We start from the raw sequence: 14,913 nt of genomic DNA on the forward strand, positions 1-14,913 counted from the left end.
CATAACCCTTAATCCCTTTATTCTTCAAAAAACTATCTATCTTTACCTTAAAAACATTTAATGCGGAGCCTCAACTGCTTCACGGGGCAAAGAATTCCATAGATTCACAACCCTTTGGGTGAAGAAGTTCCTCCTAAACTCAGTCCTAAATCTACTTCCCCTTATTTTGAGGCTATGCCCCCTAGTTCTGCTTTCACCTGCCAGTGGAAACAACCTGCCCGCATCTATCCTATCCCCTTCATAATTTTATATGTTTCTATAAGATCCCCCCTCATTCTTCTAAATTCCAACGAGTACAGTCCCAGTCTACTCAACCTCTCCTCGTAATCCAACCCCTTCAGCTCTGGGATTAATTTAGTGAATCCCCTCTGCACACCCTCCAGTGCCAGTACGTCGTTTCTCAAGTAAGGAGACCAAAACTGAACACAATACTCCAGGTGTGGCCTCACTAACACCTTATACAATTTCAACTTTCTGTGACTCGTGCACTAGCACACCCAGGTCTCTGCACAGCAGCATGTTTTATTGTTTAAATAATAATCCTGTTTGCTGTTATTCTTACCAAAATGGATAACCTCACATTTGTCAACATTGTATTCCATCTGCCAGACCCTAGCCCATTCACTTAACCTATCCAAATCCCTCTGCAGACTTCCAGTACCCTCTGCACTTTTCTCTTTACCACTCATCTTAGTGTCATTTGCAAACTTGGACACATTGCCCTTAGTCCCCAACTCCAAATCATCTATGTAAATTGTGAACAATATCTCTTCTTAAGAACAGTAGAGGCAGCTTGAGGTTGAAGCAGTGAATAAACATGTGGGCATTATTTCTACATTCTAGGATAGAGTGCACATAAGCTCGATAAGCATAGCATCCAGTTATAATGGCTCCGCTGTTTCCACAGCTGAAGTCAACTATCACAGACCCAAGACTGAATCTGTGATCCTTTGGTGTGTGTGTGGCATGTTTGTAGTTTTTTTTTCTGCATTTGTTTTGGGATTCTGTCTTCCCTGGCCATTTCTAATTTGATGTAGGTCTCCGTTTGCAACCACTCCCACAATAAAAAATTGATTTTGAATTTGAATTCTAAACTTAAACTGAAATCTATTTTAGACAATGCTCCTTTTTACAGCAATCCATCACGTTTCTAATATTTAATCCATAATGAACAGCTGACATATTTTAATTTGCATTTCAGGAACCTGTATTGTACCTTTAAAATCTCTAATATGTTCGACCAGTTTACGTACTCAAAAGTTTTAGTCTGGTGCCCTTATTTGCGAGAAGAACAAAGGACAAAACAGGTTCACAGTTTAATGCAATTTTATTCACAATTCTATTACTCCAGAAAATATGACTCAGACTCACGGCTAAGCTTTGGCTTTTACCCACACTTAGTAAAGGGGGCTGACAGGCTATGATCCCTCGATGTTGATGTCTTTTCTGGGTTTGAAACCCAAGGTCCTTTTTCTTGTGATGGTTGTGCCTGGGGAGCTCCCAGGTTATTGCTCAAGATCTGCTCGATGATGCTTTCTTTATACTGGGAAGCTTGGATTAAGTCATATGTATACGGCTACCATTGGCCATTGTCCGAGCCAGACCCCAACTTGTTAATGAGAAGGACAGGATACTCCTGTTTATCCGTGGTGGTTCAATCAAGACCCATTGTCCTCTGAAACTCCCCTTGTCTGACCAGCCATCAGCTCATTAAGGAGTCTGATGGCTTGTTCTGTCTGTCCTTAGTTCTGCTGCAAAGTCGATCACTTGTGTCTGGAAGTTTGTTACATATTCATGGGCTTGGGAGTGGGTAATCAGAAAATCCATTTTGCAATAACCGATTTATACCTTGACGTGGGTGCTGTTGCAAATGGCCAGTATCGATTCCAGGCAGGTTCACATGAGACAGTTTCTGTTCCTGGCCTGTGTGCATATTCTCAGCCTGTTTCAGTACCATACCTGTTATCTTGTTGCCTGATGGCAGTTTGTTTGGGTTGAATGATAGTGTAAATAGACATAAGAACAATATAAAAGCGGCTGGTGTACCATCGGTTTGCCCCCGGGAGTATGGATGGGGGGTTCCGAGTATGGCGGCGGGCGGGGGTCGGAAGGGTGGGTGATATGTTCCTGGAAGGGAGCTTTGCGAGTTTGAGGAGCTTGGAGGAGAAATTTGGGTTGGTAAGGGGAAATGATTTTAGTTACCTACAGTTGCAGGACTTTGTTCGTAGACAGGTCCCATCTTTCCCACGCCTCCTGCCAATGGGGATCCTAGACAGAATAGTGTCTAGGGGGAAGAAGGGGAGGGTAGAGTCTCGGGTATTTATAAGGTGCTCATGAGGGAGGAAGGGTCCCAGACAGAGGAACTGAAACTTAAATGGGAGGAGGAGCTAGGCGGGGAAATGGAGGACGGGCTGTGGGCAGAGGCCCTGAGTAGGGTAAATTCGACCGCAACATGTGCTAGGCTCGGGCTGATTCAATTTAAGGTCGTTCACCGGGCCCATATGACGGTGGCTCGGATGAGCAAATTCTTTGGGATAGAGGACAAATGCGCTAGGTGCGCGGGAGGACCAGCGAACCACGTTCACATGTTTTGGGCATGCCCTAAGCTGAGGGGGTACTGGGAGGGATTTGCAGGGATCATGTCCCGGGTGCTAAAAACAAGGGTGGTGATGAGTCCAGGGGTGGCAATTTTTGGGGTTTCGGAAGATCCGGGAGTTCAGGGGGAGAAAGAGGCCGATGTTTTGGCCTTTGCTTCCCTGATAGCCCGGCGACGAATACTATTGGTGTGGAGGGACTCAAAGCCCCCGAAGACTGAGTTGTGGCTTGCGGACATGTCGAGTTTCCTGGGTATGGAAAAAATTAAGTTCGCCTTGAGGGGATCTGTACAGGGGTTCGCCCGGAGGTGGCAACCATTTATTGACTTCTTTGCGGGAGAGTGAGCGTCAGCAGGGGGGGTAGAGTAGAGTAGAGTAGGAGGGAAAAAATGGCGGGTAGTACCGGTGGGAGAGGAGCGGGCTTGTGCAGTATGTTACGATTGAAGTATTGAAAGTACATGGATGTTTGCACATTTTTGCCTTTTTTGCTTTCTTTCTGTTGATGTCTGTAACTGTTTACAAAGCCAAAAACTACCTCAATAAAATTGTTTATTAAAAAAAAAGCAGCTGGTGTAATTAATAGAGGCCTGCATTTCAAGGTGAAATCTAAGAACACAAACAAACTGGTTACAATTAGCATCTAGCCTGCTGCAGACGAGATGTACAAATGCAGGGTGAGATTATTAGGAGTAAAGCCATTTACTATATCTGGATGAATTGAAGGGATACAACAAGTCTCCATTTTCATAATAGAAACCGGAAATATTTAGCGTACCTGTCAGAACCTGTGGAAAGAAACTGAGTAAATACTTTCGGTAAACACCTTTCATCAGAACTTACTCAGCGCTCTGACGAAAGATTATTGATCTGAAGTGTTAATTCTCTTTGTTTCCCTCTCCATCGATGCTGCCAGGCCTGTTAAGCATATTCTGTTTTTAGCTCCGATTTCCTGCACCTGCAGTATTTTGCTTTCCCATTTTAGTTCTTTGCTGGCACTTTCATTGATATTGCTGATTGCAAATGATGGAGTTTAACCCGTGTTTACTGAACCAGCAGCCCTAATCTAATAGCATGTTCCTGGAACGAAAAGAGAAAATGCTGGAAAATCTCAGCAGGTCTGGCAGCATCTGTGGGGAGCGAAATGAGCTAACGTTTTGAGTCCACCTTTGTCAAAGGTGGTCATCTGGACTCAAAACGTTAGCTCTTTTCTCTCCCTACATGTGCTGCTAGACCTGAGATTTTCCAGCATTTTCTCTTTTGGTTTTAGATTCCAGCATCCTCAGTAATTTGCTTTTATAGCATGTTCCTGGATCTGCATGAAGTTGATTGCCAAATGTTGATTCGTGTAAACTATAATCTGCAACTGACTGAGACGGCACTGCAACTTTGAACGTTATGATATTATGAACCGTCCAATTTGCCATTTTATTAGTTTCTATTTTCATGACATGAGTAAGTGTTCATATGTCCTTGATTTTGCGCTCTTCCCCCCCACCCCATTTCATTCTTGAATGTGTTCAGTAGCACGTCACTCCTTTTTAGAGAGAATAGAAGATTTTGATAGTTTAATCTGTAGAAATATGTAATAATCTGAATTTGATGTTTGAAACTATTGTAGACAGCATTGTGCATCAGGTATAAACTACAATTTTTGGCTCTAATGTTTTGAAAAGAATATTAAAAGGTAGTTAGAAATTATTTTATTAAGTTATTCATTCTGCTGAACAGAAATTTATTCTTTTTAGTGCTGTTTTCATGTAGACAAAATTGATACTGACATTCTTGTTTTGCAGTGATGTGTTGGCACTACCAATTTTCAAGCAAGAAGATTCTAACCTTCCTCCAGAGAATGAAACTAAGCATCCACCATTCCAGTATGTGCTCTATTCAGCCACATCCCCTGCTGTTAAACTACATGATGAAACTCTCACCTACTTGAATCAAGGTATATCTAATACTTTGAAGAGGCTTAACTCCATGTTGTCTCTTCATGCTTGCAAACAGTGCGGTCAGTGGGGCAAGGACTGGAGGAACAGAACCGTGGCTTTCAATTAGGCACGTTCGAGCTTTCCACTCTCAACATTGAGTTCAGCTATTTCAGACCGTAACGTCTTCTCCATTTTGTTTTCTTTATCTTTGCATGTTTTAATTTTACTCTTGTTTTTTCTCATGTTTTTGTTTTCAGACAGCGCTTGTTCATCATTCAGCCAATCACATTTCTCCTCAGCGCCCCTCTTGTTTCTTGTCTTATTTTGTCACTGCCTTTGGACGCCAGCTCTTTTGTCATTTAATCGATCCTGGCCTCTACCCTATCGCAGATCTTTGTTTTTGTTCCTTTTCTACTCTTTCCCCCTTCCACTTGCTTAAAACCTATTATTAATTAACTCTCCCAGTTCTGATCAAAGATCATCAACCTGGACTGTTACCTTTGTTTTTTCTCTCCATGGATCCTGCTGAATATTTCCAGTGTTTTCTGTTTTTATTTTTCCATCTTTTCCTTTCCTTTGGCACCAATCAGCATCAAACTATTTTTGAGAAATGTCCCACTTGGTGCTTTTGAATAAGCAGAGTTTGTTGCAGCTCTGATGGATGAATTCAGGTGATGAGCAGCACAAAGATGGAAGCCTACAACTATTACCTTTTGTGTGAAATAATAGTTAGAGGTGATTGAAGTCATCATTCATGTCTGTAAATACCATGATCCATGGGGGCTAATTCTACAAACAAGGAAGACCTTAAAGCAAAAGTTGCCTTCAAGATGATATAAACTCAATATTGTGTTCTTGTCCATTGTATATTTATATGCTGATTTAAATCATTTTGAAAGAACGTGAACCTACTCGTAACAAATGCCTCCGAGATTTCATATGCAATATTGCTGTTCAGTAGGAGATTGAGATGTAGATTTCCAATGTTAATATATGAAGTTCAGTCCTTCATACCTGTGCCTGCTCTTTGAAAGAGCTGTCCAATTAGTCCCATCCCCACTTTTTCCTTACGACTGTGTACATGTTTACTTTTGATATTTATGCCCAATTCCTTTTTGAACATCACTATTAAATCTGCTTCTGCAACGTGTTCGGCAGTGCATTCTGGATCATGACTTGCGTAGAAATTCTGTCATTTAGCCTGTTGTCTAAACCCGTGCTTTTTGGTTACTGACACTCGAGCCAGTGGAAATCCTTCTTCCTTACTTTATCAAATTGCTCTCTGGAGGGCATTATTACTTTCTTACCAGCTTCTGAAGCTCCTGTGTAGGCCATTTGCAGGCAGAATCTGGAATAAGTGGCAATCAGCCAGATCAAATATATTTGAATACTACCTGCTTAGGCTGCATGAGCTACTGCTCTAAACTCTTTTTGTAAGTGTGACTCTCTTAGAAAATTTATCTCAACAGAGAGCATTAATCTTGAGGAATTTTGGCTTTTGAACATTACTTTGAAGAATGAATCAAAGTATCAATTTTTGCTTGAAAGATTCTACTAAATTCACAATTGGTTGCTGTCCAGGACAAAACTTTATTTTTCCCCCTTTAGTTCTGTAAATGTACTTTGTTACTAGCACTGTAAAACATTAGATCAGAGAAAGTTCTGGTAATGGCTACAAAAGCAAAATACTGCAGATGCTGGAAATGGAAATAAAAGCAAAAAATCCTGAAAATGCTCAAAAGGTCAGGCAACTCTGAAGAGAGAAACTGAGTTTAACTTTTCAGGTTGATGATCTTTCATCACTCTCGTGGACTAAACAGAGGTACATAATCACCCATTCTGGATTTGGTCTCCCCAGTGTGGACAAGACCGCATCTTGAGCATGCGTGAAATACAGTATTCTAAATTTAAGGTACAAGTAAATCACTGTTTCAGCTGGAAAGAGTGTTTGGGGCCCTGGATGGTAGGAAGCAAGGAAGTAATTAGGACAGGGATTGCATTTTCTGTGTTTGCTAGGTAGGTGCCATGTTTTGATGAAATGTTAATTTACCTGTCCACCCATGCCCCCCCTGAAGTGAGTATTTCTATATTTTCACTTCTGGTAATGAGTGATTATTATCCATCTGACAGTGACTTCAGCATAGGCTGCAATATGAGAATCTGTTTGACAAACCAGGTTATTCACAGGACGTGTATATAACGTAGTAGTTTCTACTGTTTTATTTTGCTGCTTGCGAGTGGTTGATGCAATACATTTATATGGTCTTCACACTGATGAAGCATGCAAACAATTTCCAGCAGAATAAAAGCAAAATAATGTGGCTGTTGGAAATTTGAAATAAAAGCAAATGGTGGAGATGCTCAGCAGGTTATGCAGCATCTTTGGGGAGAGAAACATGATGAACTTTTCAGATCAATGACCAGAACTGGGAACAGTTTGAGATGTAACAGGTTTCAAGCAAGGACAGAGGCAATGAAAGAGGAAAGAATGAGAGGGGAGGTCTGTAATGGGGAGAAGGCCAGAGAGATTAAATGACAAAAATGATGGTGGATGACAAAAGTGCTTGGTAATGGGACAAATGAAGAAACACGATGGGTCTCGAGAAAAGATGAGCAGAATCATTTTATGGAAATAAATAGTGATTATGATCTCATCTGAATTTGTTTTGCCTAATGTTGAGTCTGGAAGCCTGAAGTGACAATTTGAAAGATGAGATGCTGTTTCCCCAAGCTTCCATTGAACTTCGATAGTACAGTGCAGGAGACCAAGTCAGTGACGTGAAGAATTTAAATTACAAGCGATTGGATGCTTAGGGTCACACTTGTGGTCTTCTACCCCAACAGCCTTTTATTTTTGCCATTATTGACTGTTATCCCCTCCCCTTTCAGCACTCCGAAGAAACTGTTCCCTCGGTGGAGTATTAGTCTACTTTAATTAATCTCCAACACCCATTCTCTGTCTCACAGCACCCACCTGTGCAAGCATAGATCCCTGCCCATTATAAATCCTTGCTTCCCTCCAATCAATGGGGCTGTTTAGCACAGGGCTAAACCGCTGGCTTTGAAAGCAGGCCAGCACGGTTCGATTCCTGCAACAGCCTCCCCGAACAGGCGCCGGAATGTGGCGACTAGGGGCTTTTCACAGTAACTTCATTTGAAGCTTACTCGTGACAATAAGCAATTTTCATATCATTTCATATCAATCAGGTGACAAAGGCAGGGGCACTGTCAGGGTGCTAGGCTGGCAGTGGCAAAATTTAATCTGTAGAAATATGATTATGCCCAATTTTAAGCCACTTCTGGACTGATGAACCTAAAATGTTCAAAGGTGCCAGCAGAGTAAATTGTAAACCTAAATCAGTGGTAAATTATTTATTCTAAGAGTACAACAGGGGGATAATTGCAACATCTGTGGTGGAGCTTAAACAAATGATGACCTGGTGCTCAATATACCTTCACTTAAATGTGCTGGGAGCCAGGGTTGTGGGAGTTGTCTGCTGCAGTAAAGAACCCAAAATCAAGTGCAGTGTGTTTGTCAGTTAGTTTTTAACCCAGCCACTGCATTTGTATCTGGATTCTCGACCAATTAGCATAATGGATTTGATGATGCATGATTGATTTTACTGCACTATTAAAGATGACAGTTGATGGAATGTGGAGGTGGAAAAGCAAAAGAAGAAAGTGTCATAGTGGAATTTCAATGTGTCAGGTCTGCACTTCGCTTCACTGGTTTTAATGATGTAATGGACCACAAGCAGATACTCTTCCCTACAAGTGGAAGAAAGAAACTGAACACAAGAAGACATGGGCTGAAGGCTATTCAGGAGGTGAGCAGCAGGAATGCAGAGGCACACTCCTGAATTGACTGCTGAAAGTGGTTTAATCATGAAAATGGGATGGGAAAGAAATGGAGCTATGGCATATAAGGAGGCCATGTTGACTGCAAACACTACCCTGTCTAATCCCATATTTCAGCTCTTGATCTATACACTAGATTATGGCACCTCAAGTGCATATCTTAAGTGTTATTTAAATGCATTAAAAGCAATGGCTTCTCTCAACCCACACCATCCTCTGAGTGGAAAAAGTTAATGTGAAGCTCCCTCTATTCCTTCCACCAGTTGCTTTAAATATATGCTCCCCATTAGTGATCTCCCTGCTAATGGAAATAGGTTTTTCCTGTTCACACTGGATCCTCAATTGAATCTTCCCTCAGCCTCATTTGTTCTAAAGAATGCAAATCTATTAAATCTTTCTTCAGCTAAAATGTTCCATTCCTGCACCATCCTTGTACCCCCTCTAGCATGATCCCAAGTTCCTAGATAAGGGGGAAAGTTCAGAGAATTGTGGAGTGGCAAATGTCTTTTATCCTGTGTGAGGACATTCCTTGTAACTAAAGTCAGTCTGTTTAACATCAATGGCGGGTAAAATTTTAGAACCAATCAGGGAAAACAATTAAAGGCACTGTACTAGGGAGGTGGTGGTGTAGTGGTAATGTTGCCAGACAAGTAATCCTGAGGCCAAGGCTGAAGCTCATGGGTTTAAATCCCAACATGGTAGCTGGTGGAATTTAAATTTAAATGAATAAACCTGGAATTAAAAAGCTAGTCTCAGCAAAATTGATCATTATCGATTGCCATAAAAGCCTGGTTCACTAATGTCCTTGGGAGAAGGAAATCTTGTATCCTTACCTGGTCTGGCCTACATGTGACTTCAGAAACACAACATGGTGTGACCCTTAAATCCCTAATGAAATGGCTTAATGAGCCACTGGGTTTTTGTCAAACCACTACCAAGTTTACAAAAAATTATTAAATCAGACGTAAACACCAGCAATGACAGCAGCAGGCTTGGCCCTCTCACCCCTGCAAAGGCATAGAATCCCTGCAGTGTAGAAGGAGGCACCCTACTTAGGGCCCAACCCCCCAACCTATCCCCATAACCCAATAACCCCACCCAACCTTTTGGACTCTACAGGGGAATTTAGCATGGCCAATTCACTTAAACGGCACATCTTTGGACTGTGGGAGGAAGTGCAAACTCCACAGACAGTCACCCATGGCTGGAATTAAACCCTGGTCCCTGATGCTGCGAGACAGCAGTGATCACCACTATGCCACCGTGCTGCCCATAAAGCCCTCCTTGCTTGTGCCAAAATTGGGGGAGTTGTCCCACAGACTAATCAAGAAACAGTCTGATATAATCATACTCATGTATCCTGTCTTAACAGAGGTGGTGTCACAGTGACATACGTCGGGGGGGGAGCTGCCCTTGAAGTTCACAAGATCGGCTTGACCCCATGAATTCTAATGGCATCAGGTCAAACATGGGCAAGGAAACCTGCTTCCCCCCCCCTGACAAGTCAACACTTCTCCATGTTGAATATCATTTCGAGGAAGCACTGAGGATGGCAAGGCGACATTGATATCCAGTACTAAAAGTGACTTGGTAGCACCACCGCTGACTGAATGGACCAAGTCCTCGGGGACATAACTGCTAGATTGGCTCTGTGGCAGTTGGTGAGGGAACCAACAAGAGGGAAACACCTGTATGACCTCATCCTCACCAATCTAACTGTCACTGATGCATCATCCCATGACAGTATTGGTAGGAGTGACCACTGCCTAGTCCATTTGGAGACAAAGTTCATGAGGCACTGTGGGCCATCAGCAGCAGAACCACAAGCCGTAACCTCATGCTCAGCATTTCTCCTGCTCTGCCATTGCTATCAAGCCAAGGGACAACCCTGGCTCAATGAAGATTGCAAAAGGGCATGCCAGGAGCAGGACCAGGTATACCTAGAAATGAGGTGTCAACCTGGTGAAGCTGCAACTTGCATGCCAAATGGTGAAAGCAACATATGATGGAGTTAAGAGATCTGACACCAATGGAGCAGATGTAAGCTCTGCAGTCCTACTACATCATTAGTGAATGGTGGTGGACAGTTAAACAACTAATTCGAAGAGGAGCATCCACAAATATCCCCATCCTAGATAATGCGAGAGTCCAGCACATCAGTGCAAAAGGCAAGACTGAAGCATTCACAATAATCTTCAGTCAGAAGTGCCGAGCGAATGGCCCCCTGAGGATCCCAGCATCACAGATGCCAGCCTTCAGCCAATTTGAATCACTCCACGTGATATCAAAGAACACCCGATACGGCAAAGGTTCTGGGCCCTGAGAACATTGAGCACTTAAGACTTGTGCTTCCGAACTAGCTTCCTCCCCTTAGCCAAGCTGTTCAGTACAACTACAACATTTGGCATCTAACTGTCAATGTGGAAAATTGCCCAGGAATGTCCTGTCCACAAAAAGCAGGACACATCCAATTTTGCTAGTTACCACTCCATCGGTCTACTCTCAGTCATTAGTAGAGTGATGGAATGGGGCATCGACAGTGCTGTTAAGTGGCACTTAGTCAGAAATAACCTGCTCATTGATGCTCTTTTTTTTTTTTGAGGACCACTGAGCTCCTGACCTCTGCAGCCTTCGTCCAAACATGGACAAAAGAGCTGAACTCCAAAAGGGTGAGTGACTGCCCTTGACGGTGTGAACGAGTAGTTGGAATGGGGAGGGGGTGTGGTGGGTAAGAAGGAGGATGAGGAAACTCTACACTGATTGGAGTCATACCCAGCAGAAAGATAGATGGTTGTGTTTGTTGGAGGTCAATCAGTTCAGTCGCAGGGCATCACTGCATGAGTTTCTCAGGGTAGTATCCTAGGCACAACCATCTTCAATTGATTTATTCGTGGCTATCTCTCCATCATAAGGTCGGAAATGGGGATGTCTGCTAATGATTGTTCAATGTTCAGCACCAGTCGTGACTCTTCAGATACTGATGCAGTCCATATACATAGGCAGCAAGACCTGGACAACATTCAGGCTTAGGGTGATTCGCATCTCACAAGTGGCACAAGTTTCACATCATCTCCAATAAGAGTGAATCTCCCCGTGGCATTGTGGCAGTACAAGCACAGAATCCCCCACTATGAACATTCCGGGGTTGCCATTGACCAGAAATTGAACAGGATCAACCATATAAATGTAATGGCTATAAGGGCAGGTCGGAAGCTGGGAATTCTGTGGAGATTAACTCCCTCTCCAAAGCCTATCCACTAGCTACAAGGCACAAATCAGGAGTGGGATGGAATGCATTCCACTTGCCTGGATGAGTGCAGCTCCAACAACACAAGAAACCTGACACCGGGACAAAATAGCTCACTTGGTACGCATTCCATTTACCACCTTTAATAACCACTATAAGAAGGGAAGGAAAGAGAATCCAGGGAATTACAGACCTGTTGGCTATACATCTGTAATAGGGAAAATGCTAGAATGTATTATAAAGGATGTGATAAATGGACACCTGGCCAATCATGATCTGATTGGGCATAGTCAACATGGATTTACGAATGGGAAGTCATGTTTGATGAACATGTTGGAGTTTATGAGGATGTTACTAACAAAATTGACAAGGGTGAGTTGATGGATATTTGGATTTTCAGATGGCTTTTGATAAAATTCCCCACAGGAGGATGATTAGCAAAATAAAAGCACATGGGATAGGAGGCAGTATACTGGCATGGATTGGGATTAGCAAACAGGCAGAAAACAGTAGGAATAAATGGGTTATTTGAGTGTTGGCAGGCTGTGACTAATGGAGTACTGCAAGGATCTGTACTTGGGTCCCAGCTGTTTACAATATGTATGATTTGTATGTGGGGATCAAATGTAATATTTCCAAGAGCGCGGGCGATCAAAGCTAGCCCGGAATGTGTGTTGTGAGGAAGGTGTAAAGCAGCTACAGGAGAATTTGGACAGACTTAGTGAGTGGCCAAGAACCATCTGCGTGGAAATCTAATGTAGGAAAATGTGAGGTAGTCCACTTTGTTAGAAGGAACAGATGTGCTGAGTATTTCCTAAATAGTAAGAAATTAGGAAGTGTAGATGTACAAATGGACCTGGGTGTCCTTAAGTCACTGAAGGCTTACATGCAGGTGCAATGATTAGGAAGGCTAATGGAATTTTTGCCTTTATCGTAAGAGGATTTGAGTACAGGAGTGGTGAGGTTTTGCTCCAATTTTGCAGAAACTTGGTTATATTGCAGCTGGAGTACTCTGTGCAGTTTTGGTCCCCTTACCTCAGAAAGGATATTGTCATAGAGGGAGTGCAGCGAAGATTCACCAGACTTGTTCCTGGGATGAGGGACTGTTTTATGAGGAGCGATTGAGCTTCTATTCTCTCGGGTTTCATTGAAACCTAGAAAATTATAAAGGAATAGACAGCGCAGCTGCAGGTAAGATGTTTCCCTTTGGTTGGGAAGTCTGGAACCAGGGGGCACAATTTCAAAATAAGGGGGATGCCACGTAGGACTGAGATATAAAGAAATTTCTTTACGCAGAGGGTTCTGAATCTTTGAGATGATCTACCCAGTGGGCTTTGGAGGCCCAGTTATTGAGTATGTTTAAGATAGATTTCTGCTGAACAATAACTTAAAGGTTTATGGGTATAGTGTGAGTAAAAGGCATTGAAGTGTTTAGTCAGCCATGATTGTATTGGATGGTGGAGCAGGCTCGATGGGCTGAATGGTCTACTCCTGTTCTTATGTTCCCTTTGTTCTTCCATCACCGCCATACAGTGGCATCATTGTGCACCACCTAAAAGATGCTTTGCAGCAACTTGCCAAAGCTCCTTCAACAGCACCTTCTAAATCCACAACATCTACCACTAGAAGGCCAAGGGCAACAGATGCATGAGAACACCACCACCTGCATGTTTCCCTCCAAGTTACGTACCATCCTAATTTGGAATAATAACTGAATTCCTTAGCTGTTGCTGGATAGAAATAATGGAAGTCTCCCTAACAGTGCTGCGGTGTACCTAATGCCACATGGACTAAGTGGCTCAAGAAGGTGGCTCATCACTGTCTCAAGGTAATTGGGGATGGGCAATAAAAATGCCGGCCGAGCCAGCACTGTACATACCTTGTGAAAGAAATTTAAAAAAATACTCATGGCTTTGTGGTTCTGCTTTTTAAATTAGTGGCTAGCTGCCCAAACTCCCTCAACAAAAACGCTTATTCCTACCTATGTCATTGATACCCACAGATACCATGACAATTGGATCTTTCCCACTCCCGAAGTTGCTCTCCAGCCCTGAGGAGATGTCCTTAACTTGCCCTGTTCAAGAAACACAGCTTGAGGACTCATACTTGCAATTGCAGAGAACAGTATCCATACCCTACACTATGATAGCAAAACCTGTCTACTTTTGTAGAGAGCTGATGACTCTTGCCCAAGTTGCAACTACTAAGTTAGCTTCCTACTGCAGTGATTAACACCTCCTTTCAAAGCAGACTGGGTGACTGCTTTGTGATGCACCTTCGCTCAGTCCACAAGTATCACCAAACCTTCCTGCAGCACAGTTCTAAAGAGTGCAAGAACAGAGGGTTGTGTGGCAGCACGTACATAGAGGATTCGAGGTGGCAGAACATTGAATTGACAAAGCCTATGGGATCTATGCTTCTTAAATTGAGATGTTGAGTACATAAACAGGAAAGTTATGCTCAGCCTGAGACTAAGAATATGAGTCCAGGTCTGGTCACTACATTTGAATGTGAAGGGAAGATTTTCCAGAATGGTTCCAACGATGAGGAATTTTATCTATGAGATTGGCGAAGCTAGAGTTTTGTCCTTGAGCAAAGGAGATTGAAGTGAAATTTGATAGAGATATACAAAATAAGGTTTTGATAATAGTAGACAAAGAAAAATTGTTTGTAATATAATAATATTTTATTGTCGCAAGTATGCTTACATTAACACTGCAATGAAGTTACTGCGAAAAGCCCCTAGTCGCCACATTCTGGCGCCTGTTCGGGTACACACAGGGAGAATTCAGAATGTTCAGTTCACCTAACCAGCACGTCTTTCGGGACTTGTGGGGGGAAACTGGAGCACCGGGAGGAAACCCACGCAGACACAAGGAGAATGTGCAGACTCCGTACAGGCAGTGATCCAAGCCGGGAATTGAACCTGGCACCCTGGCGCAGTGAAGCAAAAATGCTAACCATTGTGCTACTGTGCTTTGTGCAAGGACTAGGGAACCAAGATTTAACGGGTCAGATCTTCCATTACTCACAATAGCGAATTTTGAGGCGTACACAACTGTTGCACTTTAGAATCCATTGGATTCCCTGACGTGCACAGATGAGGTAATTACTTAGAAGCTTAAGCTTCCGATTTGAACTACCAGAGACACTGAGCCCAAGGTTGGAAATGTGGGCTAGATATGTGATACGTAGCTGGATAATTGTCTCAAATTTCTAAACTGTAGTATAGTTAACTGCCCTCTCACCTGTCACATAGCCCCTCCCCTTGATCCGACTGACATTG

The 14,913-nt window shown here is 42.8% G+C and overlaps 1 protein-coding gene across 5 annotated transcripts in view; it reads left to right on the plus strand.

Moving 5' to 3' along the window:
* The window catches only part of LOC119972714 (upstream-binding protein 1-like), a 123,954-nt gene that overhangs the window by 12,010 nt on the left and 97,031 nt on the right, over positions 1-14,913 (plus strand). For all 5 annotated transcript variants that reach the window (XM_038809911.1, XM_038809910.1, XM_038809912.1 and 2 more), the window contains one exon: positions 4,388-4,539. In XM_038809911.1, coding sequence (XP_038665839.1) covers positions 4,388-4,539 — 152 coding nt within the window. Of the gene's footprint in view, positions 1-4,387; positions 4,540-14,913 lie in introns of those variants that run through there.

Source organism: Scyliorhinus canicula, chromosome 10, assembly GCF_902713615.1.
Source record: "Scyliorhinus canicula chromosome 10, sScyCan1.1, whole genome shotgun sequence".
Taxonomy (NCBI): domain Eukaryota; kingdom Metazoa; phylum Chordata; class Chondrichthyes; order Carcharhiniformes; family Scyliorhinidae; genus Scyliorhinus; species Scyliorhinus canicula.